The sequence below is a fragment of the Hemiscyllium ocellatum genome, chromosome 50 (assembly GCF_020745735.1).
Source record: "Hemiscyllium ocellatum isolate sHemOce1 chromosome 50, sHemOce1.pat.X.cur, whole genome shotgun sequence".
Taxonomy (NCBI): domain Eukaryota; kingdom Metazoa; phylum Chordata; class Chondrichthyes; order Orectolobiformes; family Hemiscylliidae; genus Hemiscyllium; species Hemiscyllium ocellatum.
Genome location: NC_083450.1, coordinates 8510486 through 8526628, shown reverse-complemented (window position 1 = coordinate 8526628; position 16143 = coordinate 8510486). Strand labels below are relative to the sequence as shown.

Below are 16143 nucleotides of genomic sequence, written 5' to 3'. Positions count from 1 at the left end.
GAGAGAGTGTGGGTAGGCGAGTGAGATAGGAGACAGTGGGGAGGGGTATTAAAAGAAAGTGAGTCAGAGAGTGTTAGAAAAAGGAATAAACAAAAAAATTAGACAAAGATTCCAGCAATACGTTCTTTCACACTGACTCTCTGACTGTGGTGCTCCCTCAACGCTGACTTGCGACAGCACATCACTTCCCAGCACTCACCCTGTGAGAGCGCCCGCTCCCTCAGCACTGACCCTCCCACAGCACCCGCTCCCTCAGCACTGACCCTCCCACAGCACCCGCTCCCTCAGCACTGACCCTCCCACAGCACCCGCTCCCTCAGCACTGACCCTCCCACAGCGCCCGCTCCCTCAGCACTGACCCTCCCACAGCACCCACTCCCTCAGCACTGACCCTCCCACAGCACCCGCTCCCTCAGCACTGACCCTCCCACAGCGCCCGCTCCCTCAGCACTGACCCTCCCACAGCGCCCACTCCCTCAGCGTTGACCCTCTGACTATGACCGCTGCCTCCATACAGATATTGAGAGTCTCAAACCAATTTCTGAGCAATGCCTGAAACATTGTCTGACTAGAGATGGGGTGGGGATTGGTGGGGGTGTGGGGTGGGTGCTGCAAAGGAGCTTAGGAACGAGTCTGGTCTCCGAGCAGATGGAGAATGTTCTGGAATGATTCCGGCGCCATTCTGAACCGTGTGTCTGGCCGGGTGCTGGGAAGTTGCAGAGTTGAGCTGAGGGACAGAGAATTCCAGAGATTCCATGCCTGGCCATACACATCTGGTCTCCGTCTCTCCACAGCACGTCCCGTGGGGGGCTGGGGGGACGGGGTGAGCGAAGAAGGAGCTTGTAAGCCGTGGGAAGAGAGCTGCCTTTGACCTTAACGAATGAGCCACATTTCCCTCAGGGAGAGCCGGCCCTAGCAGCGAAGGCTGGACCAACGGGAGGCAGGAGTTACATCTTGAAAGGTTCACTCTTTGAAAAATAAGTTCCTCTCTCCCTCTCTCTCTCGGTCTCTGCTCCTCCACCACGCTCCTTCAAGTCCAGCACCACTGCTCGCGTGTCCCGGTCTGTCAAGTTTCATTTGGCGTTCTGCCCTCCAACCCAAGTTGGCACCTGTCCGGGAGGCAATGCCCCAAACCTCCTCACTGCTTTGCCCTTTCCCTGCCCTCCATGTCAAGCAGCTGACCCAAGACATTCCCCCCCACAACCCTCGCCAACACCTGTGGGAGCCGGCCTCTCAGCACTGCTCCGCCATATTGGATCTAGGAATGTGGCCAATTTCAACCTCAATTTCACGTACCTGGCCGTGCTACATTGTCCCATAGTGCCCAGGGATGTGCAGGTTAGGGTGGATTGGCCATGCTAAATTGTCCCATAGTGCCCAGGGATGTGCAGGTTAGGGTGGATTGGCCATGCTAAATTGTCCCATAGTGCTCATGGATGTGCAGGTTAGGGTGGATTGGCCATGCTAAATTGTCCCGTAGTGCCCAGGGATGTGCAGGTTAGGGTGGATTGGCCATGCTAAATTGTCCCGTAGTGCCCAGGGATGTGCAGGTTAGGGTGGATTGGCCATGCTAAATTGTCCCGTAGTGCCCAGGGATGTGCAGGTTAGGGTGGATTGGCCATGCTAAATTGTCCCATAGTGCCCAGGGATGTACAGGTGTCCAAGGATGTGTAGATTGGGTGCATTTGTCAGGGATAAATGTAGAGGAATGGGTCTGGGTAGGTTACAGTTCGGAGGGTCGGTGTGGACTTGTTGGGCCGAAGGGCCTGTTTCCATACTGTAGGGATTCTATGATTAATATCTGAATGGTTTCAAGGAGGAGTTGGATCGAGACCTCAGGACCAAAGGAGAACAGGACGATGCTATTGAATGGAGGAGCATGATTGAAGGGCCAAATGGCCTGTTTTTGTAGGTCTCCACGGCCTGACCAATGCCCCTTTTGGAACACTACAGAGGGATAACGGCCAAATGCTGGTGAATAGCACGCAAATTGGGGTCTCTGGGTCAGCATGGATGAGTTGGATTGAAGGGCGTGCTTACTTGTTGGTCATCTCTATGACTTACCACTGGAACAGTCATGCCCTCGCCAGTTGGGTGCACACTGGCACCGGTCAGGGCTGAGACATCGGCCGTGCACACATTCCTGGGCGCATTGAGCTGGACAGAGGCACAGAACTGAACCTTCCAGCAAACAGTGGACTGTTTCCTTTAGTGACGCCAACCGTGTGATCACCCCTTCCTTCGTTATCCATCCCCGCCCTCTTCCCCCACTTTTGTTTGGGCTTGGAGGTAGTTGATCCCTCCACCGACCCCATCCCCCCCCCTTTCCCGGGAAACACTCGCAGGATCTTGCAAGAGAGCCCTGGCACCGCTTCCAGGTCAGGGAGCGTACAATGAGACGCAGTGGTGCACCGTCAAGTCCTTTTGTCCCTTGACTGGGTGGTTAATGAACAGGGATGAGGAGCAGTGCAGTCTGGCAGGCCAGGAGGTGGGATCGATTTAGCTGACCTTTCAACCAAAAGAAGAAAAGAAAATAAACTTGACGATCTGGGGTGTCCTCATGAAGCTTTCCCCTCGTGCGCACCTCCAAAATTATTACATCCTTGGAAGAAAAGGAAGCATTTTACTGGCTGCAGGAAGGTGGGAGGGAGCAGATTCAACAGGAGCTTTCAAAAGGAAATGGGGGAGAATTGGGAAAGATCTGCAGGAGACATTGGGGCTGAGGGGAGGTGTGTGGGGGAGCATGGGAATATTTAGAGAATTTTTTTTTCATGGTACTAGCAGGGCCTGATGGCCTGAGTGACCGCCTCTCTGCCAGTTGGTGAAGTAGGCAAGCCAGGCGATCGCTCGTGACATCAAACACGGCCTCCAGGCACCATCTGAGCAGCTTCAAGTTCAAGGGTCAGCGGAGGGCAGGATTACGATGGAAAACGGGAAGGAAGGGAAGGGTGACCCTGTGCACCCCAAGCCTCAACCTCCACCTTCCCTCCAACAGTTCACCATGCTCTCTGGTCATCAACACCTCAGCGATCATGTCAAGATGGTGAGGGCGGCCATTTTGAAACACCAGCCTGCTGTGAGGTGAGGCCCGACTTTGATCGCAAGGCCGGGCCTTGACTATTCCAGATGCCTACAGCCCCCACATCCCACATTTCGACAATTTGGTCGTTTTTCATGTGAGGGAAATGTGTAGACGAGATGGAAAACTTTGGCTTTGAGCCCAGGCTGAGATTTTTCAGTGAGTGCGGCATGTGGGAACACTCACTGGGGCCATGATCTTGTTGTCTCACTCTCTCTCTGAGGTCTGACCTTTCCCGCTCAGGCCTTGCTGAGGCCTCACTCACACACTGAGCCGGGAACAACACACTTACTACATGGCATCTTCGCCATCTCTCTCTTTCTCTCTGTTTTCTGTCATCTTTCTCTCAAATTTTCTTTCCCTCCTTACATCTCAGTCTCTCTCTCTCACTCTGTCTCTCTGCCTCTTTTTCTGTCCCCCTCTCTCTGTATCCCTGTCTCTGTCCCTCGCTCACACTCTCTCTTTTTCTTCCATATTTCTTTCACTCTCTTTCAGTATCTCTTTGTCTCTCTCTCTCTCTCTCTCTCAGACGCAGTCAGTATCTCTCGCTTGATCTGTCAACCCATCCCTTCTCTCCATATTTCTTTCTTTATGCATTACTCTATTTCTGCGGCTCCGTTCTATCCTCTATCTCTGCCTGTCTGTTCATTTCTCAAGTGTGACTCTCTGTTGCTCTCATTCTGGCTGTCTCTAACTCTGTGTCTGCCTCTAATTCTCTATCTCTCTCTCTTTCTCTTTCTCTCTCTCTCTCTTTTTGCAGCCCCCCAACTCTCTGTTTTTCTCTCTCTCGAACCCCCCTTTCTAATTCTCTCATTCGATATCTCTCTCTATGTCTCTCTCTCTCTCTCTCTGTGCCTCTCCCTCTCTATGTCTCCTTCAAACCCCTCTCTGATACTCTTTCCCTAGCCCTCCATCTGTAAATCTCTCGCCGTGACACTCTCTCCGTCACTATCTATATCTGTACTTACCTCTGTTTGCACCCATCCCCCACAGTTTCTCTCTGTGTCTCTCTCTCTCTCTAACTCGCTCTCTTTCTCTGTTCCTAATCACACCCTCCTCATCTCTCCCCTTTTTCTCTCCCCCTGTCCCCCTCTCTTTCCCCCGCCTCTGTGTCCATCAGGGATCCCTGTTAAAGGGGAGTCTGCCTGTCTCTCTCTGTCAGGGACCCCTGTTAAAGAGGAAGTCTCCCTCTCTCTATGAGGGACCCTTGTTAAAGAGGGAGTCTCTTTCTCTCTCTCTCTCTCTCTCTCTCTCTCTCTATCAGGGACTCCTGTTAAAGAGGGAGTCTCTCTCTCTCTCTCTCTCTCTCTCTCCCCCTCACTGCCTGTTTCACTCTATATCAGGGACCCATGTTAAAGAGCTGAAAAATGTGTTGCTGGAAAAGCACAGCAGGTCAGGCAGCATCAAAGGAGCAGGAGAATCGACATTTCGGGCATAAGTCCTTCTTCAGGAAGTCTCTCTCTCTCTGTCAGGAATCCCTGTTAAAGAGGGAGTCTCTCTCTCTCTCTCTCTTCCCTCCCCTCTGTCTCTCTGTCAGAGACTCCTGTTAAAGTGGGAGTCTGTTTTCCTCTCTTTCTCTCTGTCAGTGACCCCTGTTAAAGAGGGAGTTTCTCTATTGCTCTCTCTCTCTCTCTCTCTATATCAGGGACCTCCGTTAAAGAGGAAGTCTCTCTCTGTCTCGCTCTATATCAGGGACCCCTGTTAAAGAGGAAGTCTCTCTCTCTCTCTCTCTCTTTTCCCTCCCCTCTGTCTCTCTGTCAGAGACTCCTGTTAAAGAGGGAGTCTCTCTCTCTCTGTCAGGGACCCCTGTTAAAGAGGGAGTTTCTCTATCGCTCTCTCGCTCTATATCAGGGACCCCTGTTAAAGAGGAAGTCTCTCTCTCTCTCTGTCAGGGACCCCTGTTAACTGACAGGGGATCACCAGGGACCTACATTTCCACATTTCGACTGGCTCTGTGCTCTGAAGAGAGCCCGGGCCTGTGTTCACTGGGCGTTTTGAGGAATGAGGGGGAGAATCTCATAGAAACCAGCAAAATTCTAACAGGACTAGGCAAGGGGAAGGGAGGATGGATGTTTCCGCTGACCCAGGGAGGGAGTGGTGTCAACCAGGGGGTCACAGTCGAAGGGGAGAAATAGCTACATCCAAAGAGTGGGGGGGAGCCTGTGGGAGTCTCTCCCACAGAAAGCGATCGAGACCTATACACTGAACGTTTGCAGGAAGGAGTTGGGTATAGATCCCGGGACTAAAGTGATCAAAGCAGGAACAGGGGATTGAATTGGACAATCAGCCACTGAATGGTGGAGAAGGTGGAAGGGCCGAATGGTCAACTCCTGCTCCCATATTCTAGGCAGCACTGCCAACGTAGCAATGGGTTCACCCTTGGCACTGCCCATCTGGACAATGCCTGTCTCTCCCCACACTCCACTGCCCAGCTCCTGGGGAGCAACGCCATGAGACCATTCGGCCCCCATTGTACAACCCTGTCCCTCGAGCAGATCACGGCACTAACACCCTTGCCTCAACACCCACTTCTGGCTCCCTCGGTCAGCTGTAAAAGATCCGGCTACTCACGCACGCAGAGACCCCGACTCTCGTAGTATCCGGGGCAGCAGTGCGCTCGCTTGCGATACTCGGTCTGCACCCCCATGCGGTACGTCACGCGGTAGCTGATCCTGCAACGGAAGGCAAGAGGGTAGGAAATGGCCAAATCCGTGGTTGGTTTTAGACCGTGGACCCCAAACGAGAATAGGGTGGCCGCCGCTTAAGAAAAAGGTAAGGAAGGGGCTTTGGGAGACACATGAACTCCCTCCGTGCTACTTTCCGGGGACATCAAAGCCAATCACAGTGGCTCAATATGACATTGTTTCAGGAAAGCTCTGCCCAGCAACAGCGCTCTGATTGGCCAGGCCGCAGGTAGATTCACAGGATGTGGGTGTCGATGGTGAGGTCAGCATGTATTTTCATCCCTCATCAGCCAGGGGGCGTTTAAGAGTCAACCACGTCGCCATGGGGGTGGTCTGGAGTCACGTGTGGTGAGGATCACCCCATCTGTGAACCCCAACAGGGGGGTTTTTGGCTGACGATTGTGAGTGTTGCACTCGCCCTGTGGCCCCAGAAGGTTAACTGGGCGGCGGGGGGAGGGGGGAGTGCCCTGGATAATACCAGCCAAGTGGCAAAGGCAGTGAGAAAAGATCCGGCAACCAATCGGGCAGCTCAGTGGTTGCACCACTACCTCACGGCATCAGGGACCCAGGTTCGATTCCACCCTCTGTACAAGCGTCTGTATGGAGTTTGCACATTCTCCCCCCGTGCTTGCGCAGATTAACTGTTAGGGTTAGGGTGGATTGGCCATGCTAAATTGTCCCATAGTGCCCAGGGATGTGCAGGTTAGGGTGGATTGGCCATGCTAAATTGTCCCATAGTGCCCAGGGATGTGCAGGTTAGGGTGGGTTGGCCATGCTAAATTGTCCCATAGTGCCCAGGGATGTGCAGGTTAGGGTGGGTTGGCCATGCTAAATTGTCCCATAGTGCCCAGGGATGTGCAGGTTAGGGTGGGTTGGCCATGCTAAATTGTCCCATAGTGCCCAGGGATGTGCAGGTTAGGGTGGATTGGCCAGGCTAAATTGTCCCATAGTGCCTAGGGATGTGCAGGTTAGGGTGGGTTGGCCATGCTAAATTGTCCCATAGTGGCCAGCGATGTGCAGGTTAGGGTGGATTGACCATGCTAAATTGTCCCATAGTGCCCAGGGATGTGCTGGTCAGGGTGGATTGGCCATGCTAAATTGTCCCATAGTGTCCAAGGATGTGCAGGTTAGGGTGGGTTGGCCATGCTAAATTGTCCCATAGTGCCCAGGGATGTGCAGGTTAGGGTGGGTTGGCCATGCTAAATTGTCCCGTAGTGCCCAGGGATGTGCAGGTTAGGGTGGATTGGCCATGCTAAATTGTCCCGTAGTGCCCAGGGATGTGCAGGTTAGGGTGGATTAGTTAGGTGTAAATGTAGAGTGATAGGGTAGGGGAATGGGTAGGTTATTCTTCAGAGGGTTGGTGTGGACTTGTTGGGCTGAAGGGCCTGTTTCCATAATGTAGGGATTCTCCAATTCATAACCTGTGAACCAAACAGTGACCATCACTGGTGGGGAGGACGCTACCCTGGGTCAAGATATATTTACTCCCCTCGACCGAACACATCGGAGAGGTCTTGTGGGATCTTGCTGTGAGGGGATGGGTTGCTGTGTCTCCTGACTCGCAGGTGGCGTCCAAATGACGAGGCGGCAAAGTAGCTACCAGACGCTCTCACACAAACTCTCTCACATACACACACATTCTCACAGACTCTCTCTCTCATGCACACACACTCTCTCACATTCACTCTCAGACTCTCTCTCTCACACACACTCTCACAGACTCTCTCTCACACACACACGGGGCTGCATGTCGTGTCTGACCAGAGGAGGGTGGGGAAGGAGGGGGCGCTGAAGATTCACAACTAGGCCGCAACCAGGCCTCTCGCTCTCACTTGTGTCTGGTGCACCTGAAGCGGCTCCTGGGGTCGTCGCAGTCCTCCTCGTAGGGCTCATCATGTGGCGTCAGTAAAGCCTCCTGCTTGGTGACTGAATAGCTGAAGTGGTGGAGGGGATGGAAGAGAGAGAGAGAAAGGAGCAGGTTGTTAATTGACCGACAGTTGCTAGGTGACCCTCCAGGCCCGGGCTTGGTTCTTCAGCGACTGAAGATGCCTCGGTAGCTCCTGGGATGAAAAGAAATCTCTTGGTGCTGTTGCCATGTACCTGCTACTGCCCTTGCCCTTCCAGTAGGGTTCAGAGGTCATGGATTTGGAAGGTATTGGTCCCTTTCCTTCTGCACTCCCACCTCTGATTCTCCCCAAACCCCAACCTTCTCCCATTCGTACGTACTCCTTCACCCCATCCCTCCACCACCCCACCGTCGGTTCCCCCTCCTTCCTCCTGCCAACCACGATGCCATTTACTTGACCTCTCACCTTTCCCAGCGGCTGCACACGTTCGGGTCACTTGGGTTCAAAGGGCAGGCCGGCAGGAGGAGGCTGCAGAGCAGGAGGACCTCGGGCAACACGCACAATGGCTTCATCCTGAACGGGAAACACACAGAGAGGAGAGAGTCAAATACCAAACGCAGAAACATGGAGAGTAGGAGTGGGGAGTATTCGGCTCCTCAAAACTGCACTCCCGTTCGATGGGATTGTGGCTGATCATCCAACTCAGTCCCCACTTTGACCCTTTAGTCCCAACATCTCCATCCAACACCTTCTCAAAAACATTCCATGTCCCGGCTTTCTGTGGGAGAGAATCCCACAGGCTACCCCCCACCCTTCCCCACTCTCAGGGTGAAGACATTTCTCCCCATCTCCGTCCCATTCAGACTATGACCACATCCATGGTTCTGTAAGAGAGTGTGTGTGTGAGAGAGAGAGAGAGAGTGTGTGAGAGAGAGAGAGAGAGTGTGTGAGAGTGAGTGTGTGAGAGAGAGTCTGTGAGAGTGTTATGTGAGAGAGTCTGAGAGTGTGTGTGTGAGAGACAGAGTCTGTGAGTGTGTGTGTGTGAGACAGAGTCTGTGAGTGTCTGCGTGAGAGAGAGAGTCTGTGAGAGTGTGTGTGAAAGAGAGTCTGTGAGAGTGTGTGTGTGATAGAGAGAGTGTGTGTGTGAGAGAGAGTCTGTGAGAGTGTGTGTGAGAGAGAGAGTCTGAGAGTGAATGTGAGAGAGTGTGTGCATGAGAGAGAGAGTCTGTGAGAATGTGTGTGTATGTGAGAGAGTTTGTGTGAGAGAGAGAGAACCTGTGAGAGTGTGTGTGTGACAGAGAGAATCTGTGAGAGTGTGTGTGTGTGAGAGAGTCTGTGACAGTGTGTGTGAGAGAGGGTCTCTGAGAGAGTCTGAGTGTGTGTGTGAGAGTACATGTGAGAGAGAGTCTGTGAGAGTGTATGTGTAAGAGTGTGTGTGAGAGAGAGAGAATCTGTGAGAGAGAGAGTCAATGAGAGTGTGTGTGTGTGAGAGAGGATCTGTGAGTTTGTGTGTGTGAGAGAGACAGAGTGTGTGTGAGAGAGAGAATCTGTGAGAGTGTGTGTGAGAGAAAATCTGTGTGTGTGTGTGAAAGAGTCTGTGAGAGTGTGTGTGAGAGAATCTGTGAGAGTGTGTGTGAGAGAGAATCTGAGAGTGTGTGTGTGAGAGAGAGTGTGTGTGAGAGAGAGTCTCAGAGAGAGTCTGTGAGTGTGAGTACATGTGAGAGAGTCTGTGAGAGTGTATGTGCAAGAGTGTGTGTGAGAGAGAGAGTCAATGAGAGTGTGTGTGTGTGAGGATCTGTGAGTATGTGTGTGAGAGAGAGAGTCTGAGAGTGTATGTGCTCTCACAGACTCTCTCACACACACTCTCACAGACTATCTCTCTCTCACACACAGTACCGCGCTCACACACTCTCTCTCATACACACTCACTCTCTCACACACACTTTCTTACACACACACACTCACAGACTCTCTCTTTCACACACACACATTCTCAGAGTCTCTCTCTCTCTCACAGACTCTCTCTCACACACACAGACTCTTCCTCTCACACATACAGACTCTGTCCCTCACACACACACACAGACTCTCTCTCTCACACACACACAGACTCTCTCTCACACACACAGACTCTTCCTCTCACACATACAGACTCTGTCCCTCACACACACACACAGACTCTCTCTCTCACACACACACAGACTCTCTCTCTCACACACACACAGACTCTCTCTCTCTCACACACACACACAGACTCTCCCTCTCACACACACAGACTCTCCCTCTCACACACACACAGACTCTCCCTCTCACACACACAGACTCTCCCTCTCACACACACACAGACTCTCCCTCACACACACACAGACTCTCTCTCTCACACACACACAGACTCTCCCTCTCACACACACACAGACTCTCTCTCTCACACACACACAGACTCTCTCTCTCTCACACACACACACAGACTCTCCCTCTCACACACACACACACTCTCCCTCTCACATACACACAGACTCTCCCTCTCACACACACACAGACTCTCTCTCACACACACCCACTCTCTTACACACACCACTCTCTCTCTCTCTCTCTCACACAGACTCTTTCACACACACTCTCACAGACTCTCTCTCACATACACCCACTCTCTTACACACACACAGTATCACTCTCAGACTCTCATACACAGACACACTCACTCTCTCTCACAGACTCTCTCTCATACACACACACTCACAGACTCTCCCACACGCACTCTCTTACACAATACATTCTCTCAGACTCTCTCTCACACACACTCACAGACTCTCTCTCTCACACACACACTCACAGACTCTCTCTCACACACACTCACAGACTCTCTCTCAAACACACACTCAGACTCTCTCACAGACTCTCTCTCATACATCCACTCTCTTACACACTCAGACTCTCTCGCTCACACACCCACTCTCTTACACACACACTCTCACAGACTCTCTCGCACAATACACACACTCTCACAGACTCTCTCACTCACAGACTCTCTCTTACACACACACACACACACACTCTCACAGACTCTCTCATGTGCTCTCAGACTCTCACACACTCTCTTACACACATACACATTCTCAGAGTCTCTCTCTCACACACACACTCTCACAGACTCTCTCTGTGTGAGTCTGTGTGTGTGTGTGTGAGAGAGTCTGTGTGTGTGTGTGAGAGAGAGAGTCTGTGTGTGTGTAAGAGAGTCTCTGTGTGTGTGTGTATGTGAGAGTGTCTGTGAGAGAGTGTGTGTGTGTGTGTGTGTAAGAGAGTGGGTGTGTGAGAGAGTGAGTCTGTGAGAGAGTGGGTGTGTGTGTGAGAGACAGAGTCTGTGACTGTGTGTGTGCGACAGAGTCTGTGAGAGTGTGTGCATGTGTAAGAGTGTGTGTAAGAGAGAGAGAGTGTGTGTAAGAGAGAGTCTGTGAGTGTGTGTAAGAAAGTGTGAGAGAGAGAGTCAGTGTATATGAGAGAGAGTGAGTGTGTGTGAGAGCGGTACTGTGTGTGTGTGAGAGAGAGAGAGAGACTCTGAGAATGTGTATGTGTGTAAGACAGTGTGTGTGTGAGCGAGTCTGTGAGATTGTATGTGTGTAAGAGTGTGTGACAGAATCTGTGAGAGAGTGTGTGTGAGAGAGAGTCTGTGAGAGAGAGTGAGTGTGTCGGTGTGTGAAAGTGTGTGTGTGAGAGAGAGAGAGAGTCTGTGAGAGTGTATGTGTGTAAGAGAGTGAGTGTGTGAGAGAGAGTCTGTGAGAGTGTGTGTAAGAGTGTGTGTGTGTGAGAAAGTCTGTAAGGGAGTGGGTGTGTGAGAGAGAGTCTGTGAGAGTGTGTGTGTGTGTGTGTGTGAGAGAGAGTGTGTCAGAGTGTGTGTGAGAGAGAGAGTCAGTGTGTGAGAGAGAGTCTGTGAGTGTGTGTGTGCGTGTGAGAGAGAGCCTGTGAGTGTGTGAGTGAGAGAGCCTGTGAGTGTGTGTGAGAGAGAGTGTGTGAGAGAGAGCCTGTGAGAGTGTGCGTGTGAGAGAGAGCCTGTGAGTGTGTGTGAGAGAGCCTGTGAGTGTGTGAGAGAGAGCCTGTAAGTGTGTGAGTGAGAGAGCCTGTGAGTGTGTGTGTGAGAGAGCCTGTGAGTGTGTGTGAGAGAGCCTGTGAGTGTGTGAGTGAGAGAGCCTGTGAGTGTGTGTGAGAGAGAGTCTGTGAGTGTGTAAGAGAGTGTGAGGGGGAGAGTGTCTGTGAGAGAGTGTGTGTGTGTGTGTGTGTTAGAGAGTGGGTGTGTGAGAGAGTGAGTCTATGTGTGAGAGAGAGTCTGTGAGAGTGTAAGAGAGTGGGTGTGTGTGAGTGAGAGTCTGTGTGTGTGAGAGAGAGTCTGTGAGTCTGTGTGTGAGAGAGGGTGTGTGTGAGAGAGAGAGTCTGTGAGAGTGTAAGAGAGTGGGTGTGTGAGAGAGAGAGAAAGTCTGAGTGGATGTGTGTGTGTGTGTGCGAAAGAGAATCTGTGAGTGTGTGTGTGAGAGAGGGAGAGACTGCGAGAATGTATGCGTGTGAGAGAGTCTGAGAGTGTGAGTGTGTGTATGAGAGAGAGTCTGCGAGAGTGTAAGAGAGTGGGTGTGTGTGAGAGAGAGAGTCTGTGAGTGTATGTGTGAGAGAGAGTCTGTGTGTCTGTGTGTCTGTGTGTGAGAGAGAGAGTCTGTGAGTGTATGTGTGAGAGAGAGTCTGAGTGTGTGTGAGAGAGTGTGTGTGTGTGAGAGAGAGAGAGTCTGTGAGAGTGTAAGAGAGTGGGTGTGTGAGCGAGTATCTGTGAGTGTGTGTAAGAGTGTGTGTGTGTGAGAGAGAGAGAGAGTCTGAGTGTGGGTGTAAGAGAGTGGGTGTGTGTGTGAGAGAGTCTGAGAGTGTGTGTGAGAGAGTGTCTGTGAGTGTGTGTAAGAGAGTGTGTGTGTGTAAGAGAGAGAGAGTCTGTGAGAGTGGGTATGTGAGAGAGTCTGAGAGTGTGTAAGAGAGTGGGTGTGTGTGAGAGAAAGTCTGTGAGAGTGTGTGAGAGACAGAGTCTGTGTGTGAGAGAGAGAGTCTGTGAGTGAGTGTGTGAGAGAGAGTCTGTGAGAGTGTGTGTGAGAGAGTGTGTGTGCGAGAGAGAGAATCTGTGAGAGTGTGTGTATGTGTAAGTGTGTGTGTGTGAGAGTCTGTAAGAGTGTGTGAGAGATAGTGTATGAGAGAGTGTGTCTGTGCATGAGAGTCTGTGTGTGAGAGAGAGAGACAGTGTGTCTGTGTTTGAGTGTCTGTGAGAGAGAGACAGTGTGTCTGTGTATGAGAGTCTGTGAGAGAGAGACAGTGTATCTGTGTATGAGAGTCTGTGAGAGAGAGACAGTGTGTCTGTGTATGAGAGTCTGTGAGAGAGAGTATGTCTGTGTATGAGAGTCTGTGAGAGAGACAGTGTGTCTGTGTATGAGAGTCTGTGAGAGAGAGAGACAGTGTGTCTGTGTATGAGAGTCTGTGAGAGAGAGAGAGTGTGTCTGTGTATGAGAGTCTGTGAGAGAGAGAGAAATTGTGTCTGTGTATGAGAGTCTGTGAGAGAGAGACAGTGTGTCTGTGTATGAGAGTCTGTGAGAGAGAGTGTGTCTGTGTATGAGAGTCTGTGAGAGAGAGAGACAGTGTGTCTGTGTATGAGAGTCTGTGAGAGAGACTGTGTATGAGAGTCTGTGAGGGAGAGAGATTGTGTCTGTGTATGAGAGTCTGTGAGAGAGAGAGAGTGTGTCTGTGTATGTGAGTCTGTGAGAGAGAGAGAGTGTGTCTGTGTATGAGAGTCTGTGTGAGAGAGAGAGAGTCTGTGTGAGAGAGAGAGTGTCTGTGTATGAGAGTCTGTGAGAGACAGTGTGTCTGTGTATGAGAGTCTGTGAGAGAGAGAGAGTGTGTCTGTGTATGTGAGTCTGAGAGAGAGAGTGTATGTCTGTATATGAGAGTCTGTGAGAGAGAGATTGTGTCTGTGAGAGAGAGACAGTGTGTCTGTGTATGAGAGTCTGTGAGAGAGAGAGAGTGTCTGTGTATGAGAGTCTGTGAGAGAGAGAGAGTGTCTGTGTATGAGAGTCTGTGAGAGAGAGAGAGTGTCTGTGTATGAGAGTCTGTGAGAGAGAGTGTGTCTGTGTATGAGAGTCTGGAGAGAGAGAGAGATTGTGTCTGTGAGAGAGAGACAGTGTGTCTGTGTATGAGAGTCTGAGAGAGAGAGTGTGTCTGTGTATGAGAGTCTGTGAGAGAGAGTGTCTGTGTATGAGAGTCTGTGAGAGAAAGCGTGTCTATGTATGAGAGTCTGTGAGAGAGAGTGTCTGTGTATGAGAGTCTGTGTGAGAGAGTGTCTGTGTATGAGAGTCTGTGTGAGAGAGAGAGAGATTGTGTCTGTGAGAGAGAGACAGTGTGTCTGTGAGAGAGAGACAGTGTGTCTGTATGAGAGTCTGAGAGAGAGTGTGTCTGTGTATGAGAGTCTGAGAGAGAGTGTGTCTGTGTATGAGAGAGAGAGAGTATGTCTGTGTATGAGAGTCAGAGTGTGTGTGAAAGAGAGAGAGAGTCTGTGTGTATGTGTAAGAGAGTGTATGTGTGTGTGAGAGAGAGACTGTGTGTAAGACAGTGTGAGTGTGTGAGAGTCTGAGAGTGTGTGAGAGAGAGCGTCTTAGAGAGTGAGTGTGTCTGTGTATGTGAATGTGTGTGTGTGAGAGAGAGAGACTCTGAGAGTGTGTGTCTGTATGAGACTGTGTGTGAGAGAGTCTGTGAGAGTATGTGTGTGTGTGAGAGACAGTGAGTGTGTCTGTGTGTGTGAAAATGTGTGAGAGAGAGCATCTGTGAGAGTGTGTGTGTGTGTAAGAGTGTGTGTGAGAGAGAGAGTCTGTGAGAATGTGTGTGTGTGAGAGAGAGTCTGTGAGTGTGTGTGTGTGTGTGAGAGAGAGTCTGTGAGTGTGTGTGTGTATGTGAGAGAGAGAGACTGTGAGTGTGTGTGAGAGAGTCTGTGAGTGTGTGTGTACGTGAGAGAGAGACTGTGAGAGTGTGTGTGTGTAAGAGAGTGTGTGAGAGAGAGTCTGTGAGAATGTGTGTGTGTGAGTGTGAGAGAGTGTGTGTGAGAGAGAGACTCTGTGTGAGAGAGAGAGTCTGTGAGAGTGTGTGTGAGAGAGAGAGAGCCTGTGAGTGTGTGTGTGTGTAAGAGAGTGCGTGTGTGAGAGAGAGTCTGTGAGAGTGTAAGAGAGTGGGTGTGTGTGAGAGAGAGTCTGTGAGGGTGTGTGTGAGAGAGAGAGTCTGTGAGTGTGTGTGTGTGTGTGTGTGTGAGAGAGAGAGCCTGTGAGTGTGTGTGTGTGTAAGAGAGTGCGTGTGTGTGTAAGAGAGTGCGTGTGTGAGAGAGAGTCTGTGAGAGTGTACGAGAGTGCGTGTGTGAGAGAAAGCATGTCTGTGAGTGTGTGTGAGAGAGAGAGTGTGTCTTTGTATGAGAGTCTGAGTGTGTGTGTGAGAGAGTCTGTGAGAGTGTGTGTGTGAAAGAAAGTGTGTGTGAGAGAGTCTGTGAGTGTGTGTGTGTAAGAGAATGTGTGTGTGTGTGAGAGAGAATGAGAGACTGTGTGAGAAAGAGTATGTGAGACTGTGTGTAAGAGAGTGTGAGAGAGAGTCTGGGTGTGTGTGTAAGAGTGTGTGTGTGAGAGAATCTGTGATAATGTGTGTGTGTGTGTAAGAGACTGTGAGAGGGTATGTGAGACTGTGTAAGAAAGTGTCTGTGTGAGAGAGAGTGTGTGTGTGTGTCTGTGTATGAGAATGAGAGTGTGAGAGAGTGTGTCTTGTCTGTGTGTATGTGAGTGTGTGTGTATGTCTGTGTGAGAGTGTGCGTGTGAGAGTGTGTGTGTGAGAGAGAGTCTGTAAGTGTGTGTATGTATGTGTGAGAGAGAGTCTGAGTGTGTGTGTGAGAGTCTGATAGAGAGTGTGTGTGTATGTGTGAGAGAGTATGTGTGTGTGAGAGAGAGAGAGAATGTGTGTGCACGAAGGTCACTGTGTGTGGGGGAGAGTGAGCGACACTGGGAAATGATGCCTTAACTGAATAGCCAGTCAAATGGGAGCCGCTCGAATCGAAAGGTGGGAGGGAGAGTTCGGGAAAAGAATCGAGCGGAGGAGCAGGCACACATTGACCATTGAGAGAGTACCTTTATGACAGTAAACCAGCACTCACACTCTCCCCCCACCCCCATCCCTAACCCAGAGCTCCCACAGGAACAATTCTCAAATCAAATCTGACCCACAACCCAGTCAGGGGATAACAGGGGGAGGTGAGCAAACCTCTATCACGGTGATCGGTTTTAAAGTGAGTCTGATCGGAGGAGGGAGCGACAGGGAGAGAGACAGGGAGAATTGGATAGTGTCGGGGGGGACAGAGGTTACTGGAAAAACACCTGAGCTCAGGCTCCACCCCACCCACCCCAATGACCGAGTGATGGGAAGGGGCTGGAGGAGGTGACAGAGATAGGGAGGGGGTACAGGGGGCTGGAGGTAGTGACAGAGATAGGGA

At 51.1% G+C, this 16143-nt stretch overlaps 1 protein-coding gene across 5 annotated transcripts in view; it reads right to left on the bottom strand.

Annotated features, from left to right (window-relative positions):
* LOC132805462 (multiple epidermal growth factor-like domains protein 10) overlaps positions 1 to 16143 on the bottom strand; it is a 63338-nt gene that overhangs the window by 27781 nt on the left and 19414 nt on the right. For all 5 annotated transcript variants that reach the window (XM_060820549.1, XM_060820548.1, XM_060820551.1 and 2 more), the window contains exons 2-4: positions 8076 to 8183; positions 7596 to 7697; positions 5651 to 5751 (exon numbers count right to left, since the gene is read on the bottom strand). In XM_060820549.1, the coding sequence (XP_060676532.1) occupies positions 5651 to 5751; positions 7596 to 7697; positions 8076 to 8182 (310 nt within the window). In that variant the 5' untranslated portion in view covers position 8183. The remainder of the gene's footprint in view (positions 1 to 5650; positions 5752 to 7595; positions 7698 to 8075; positions 8184 to 16143) is intronic.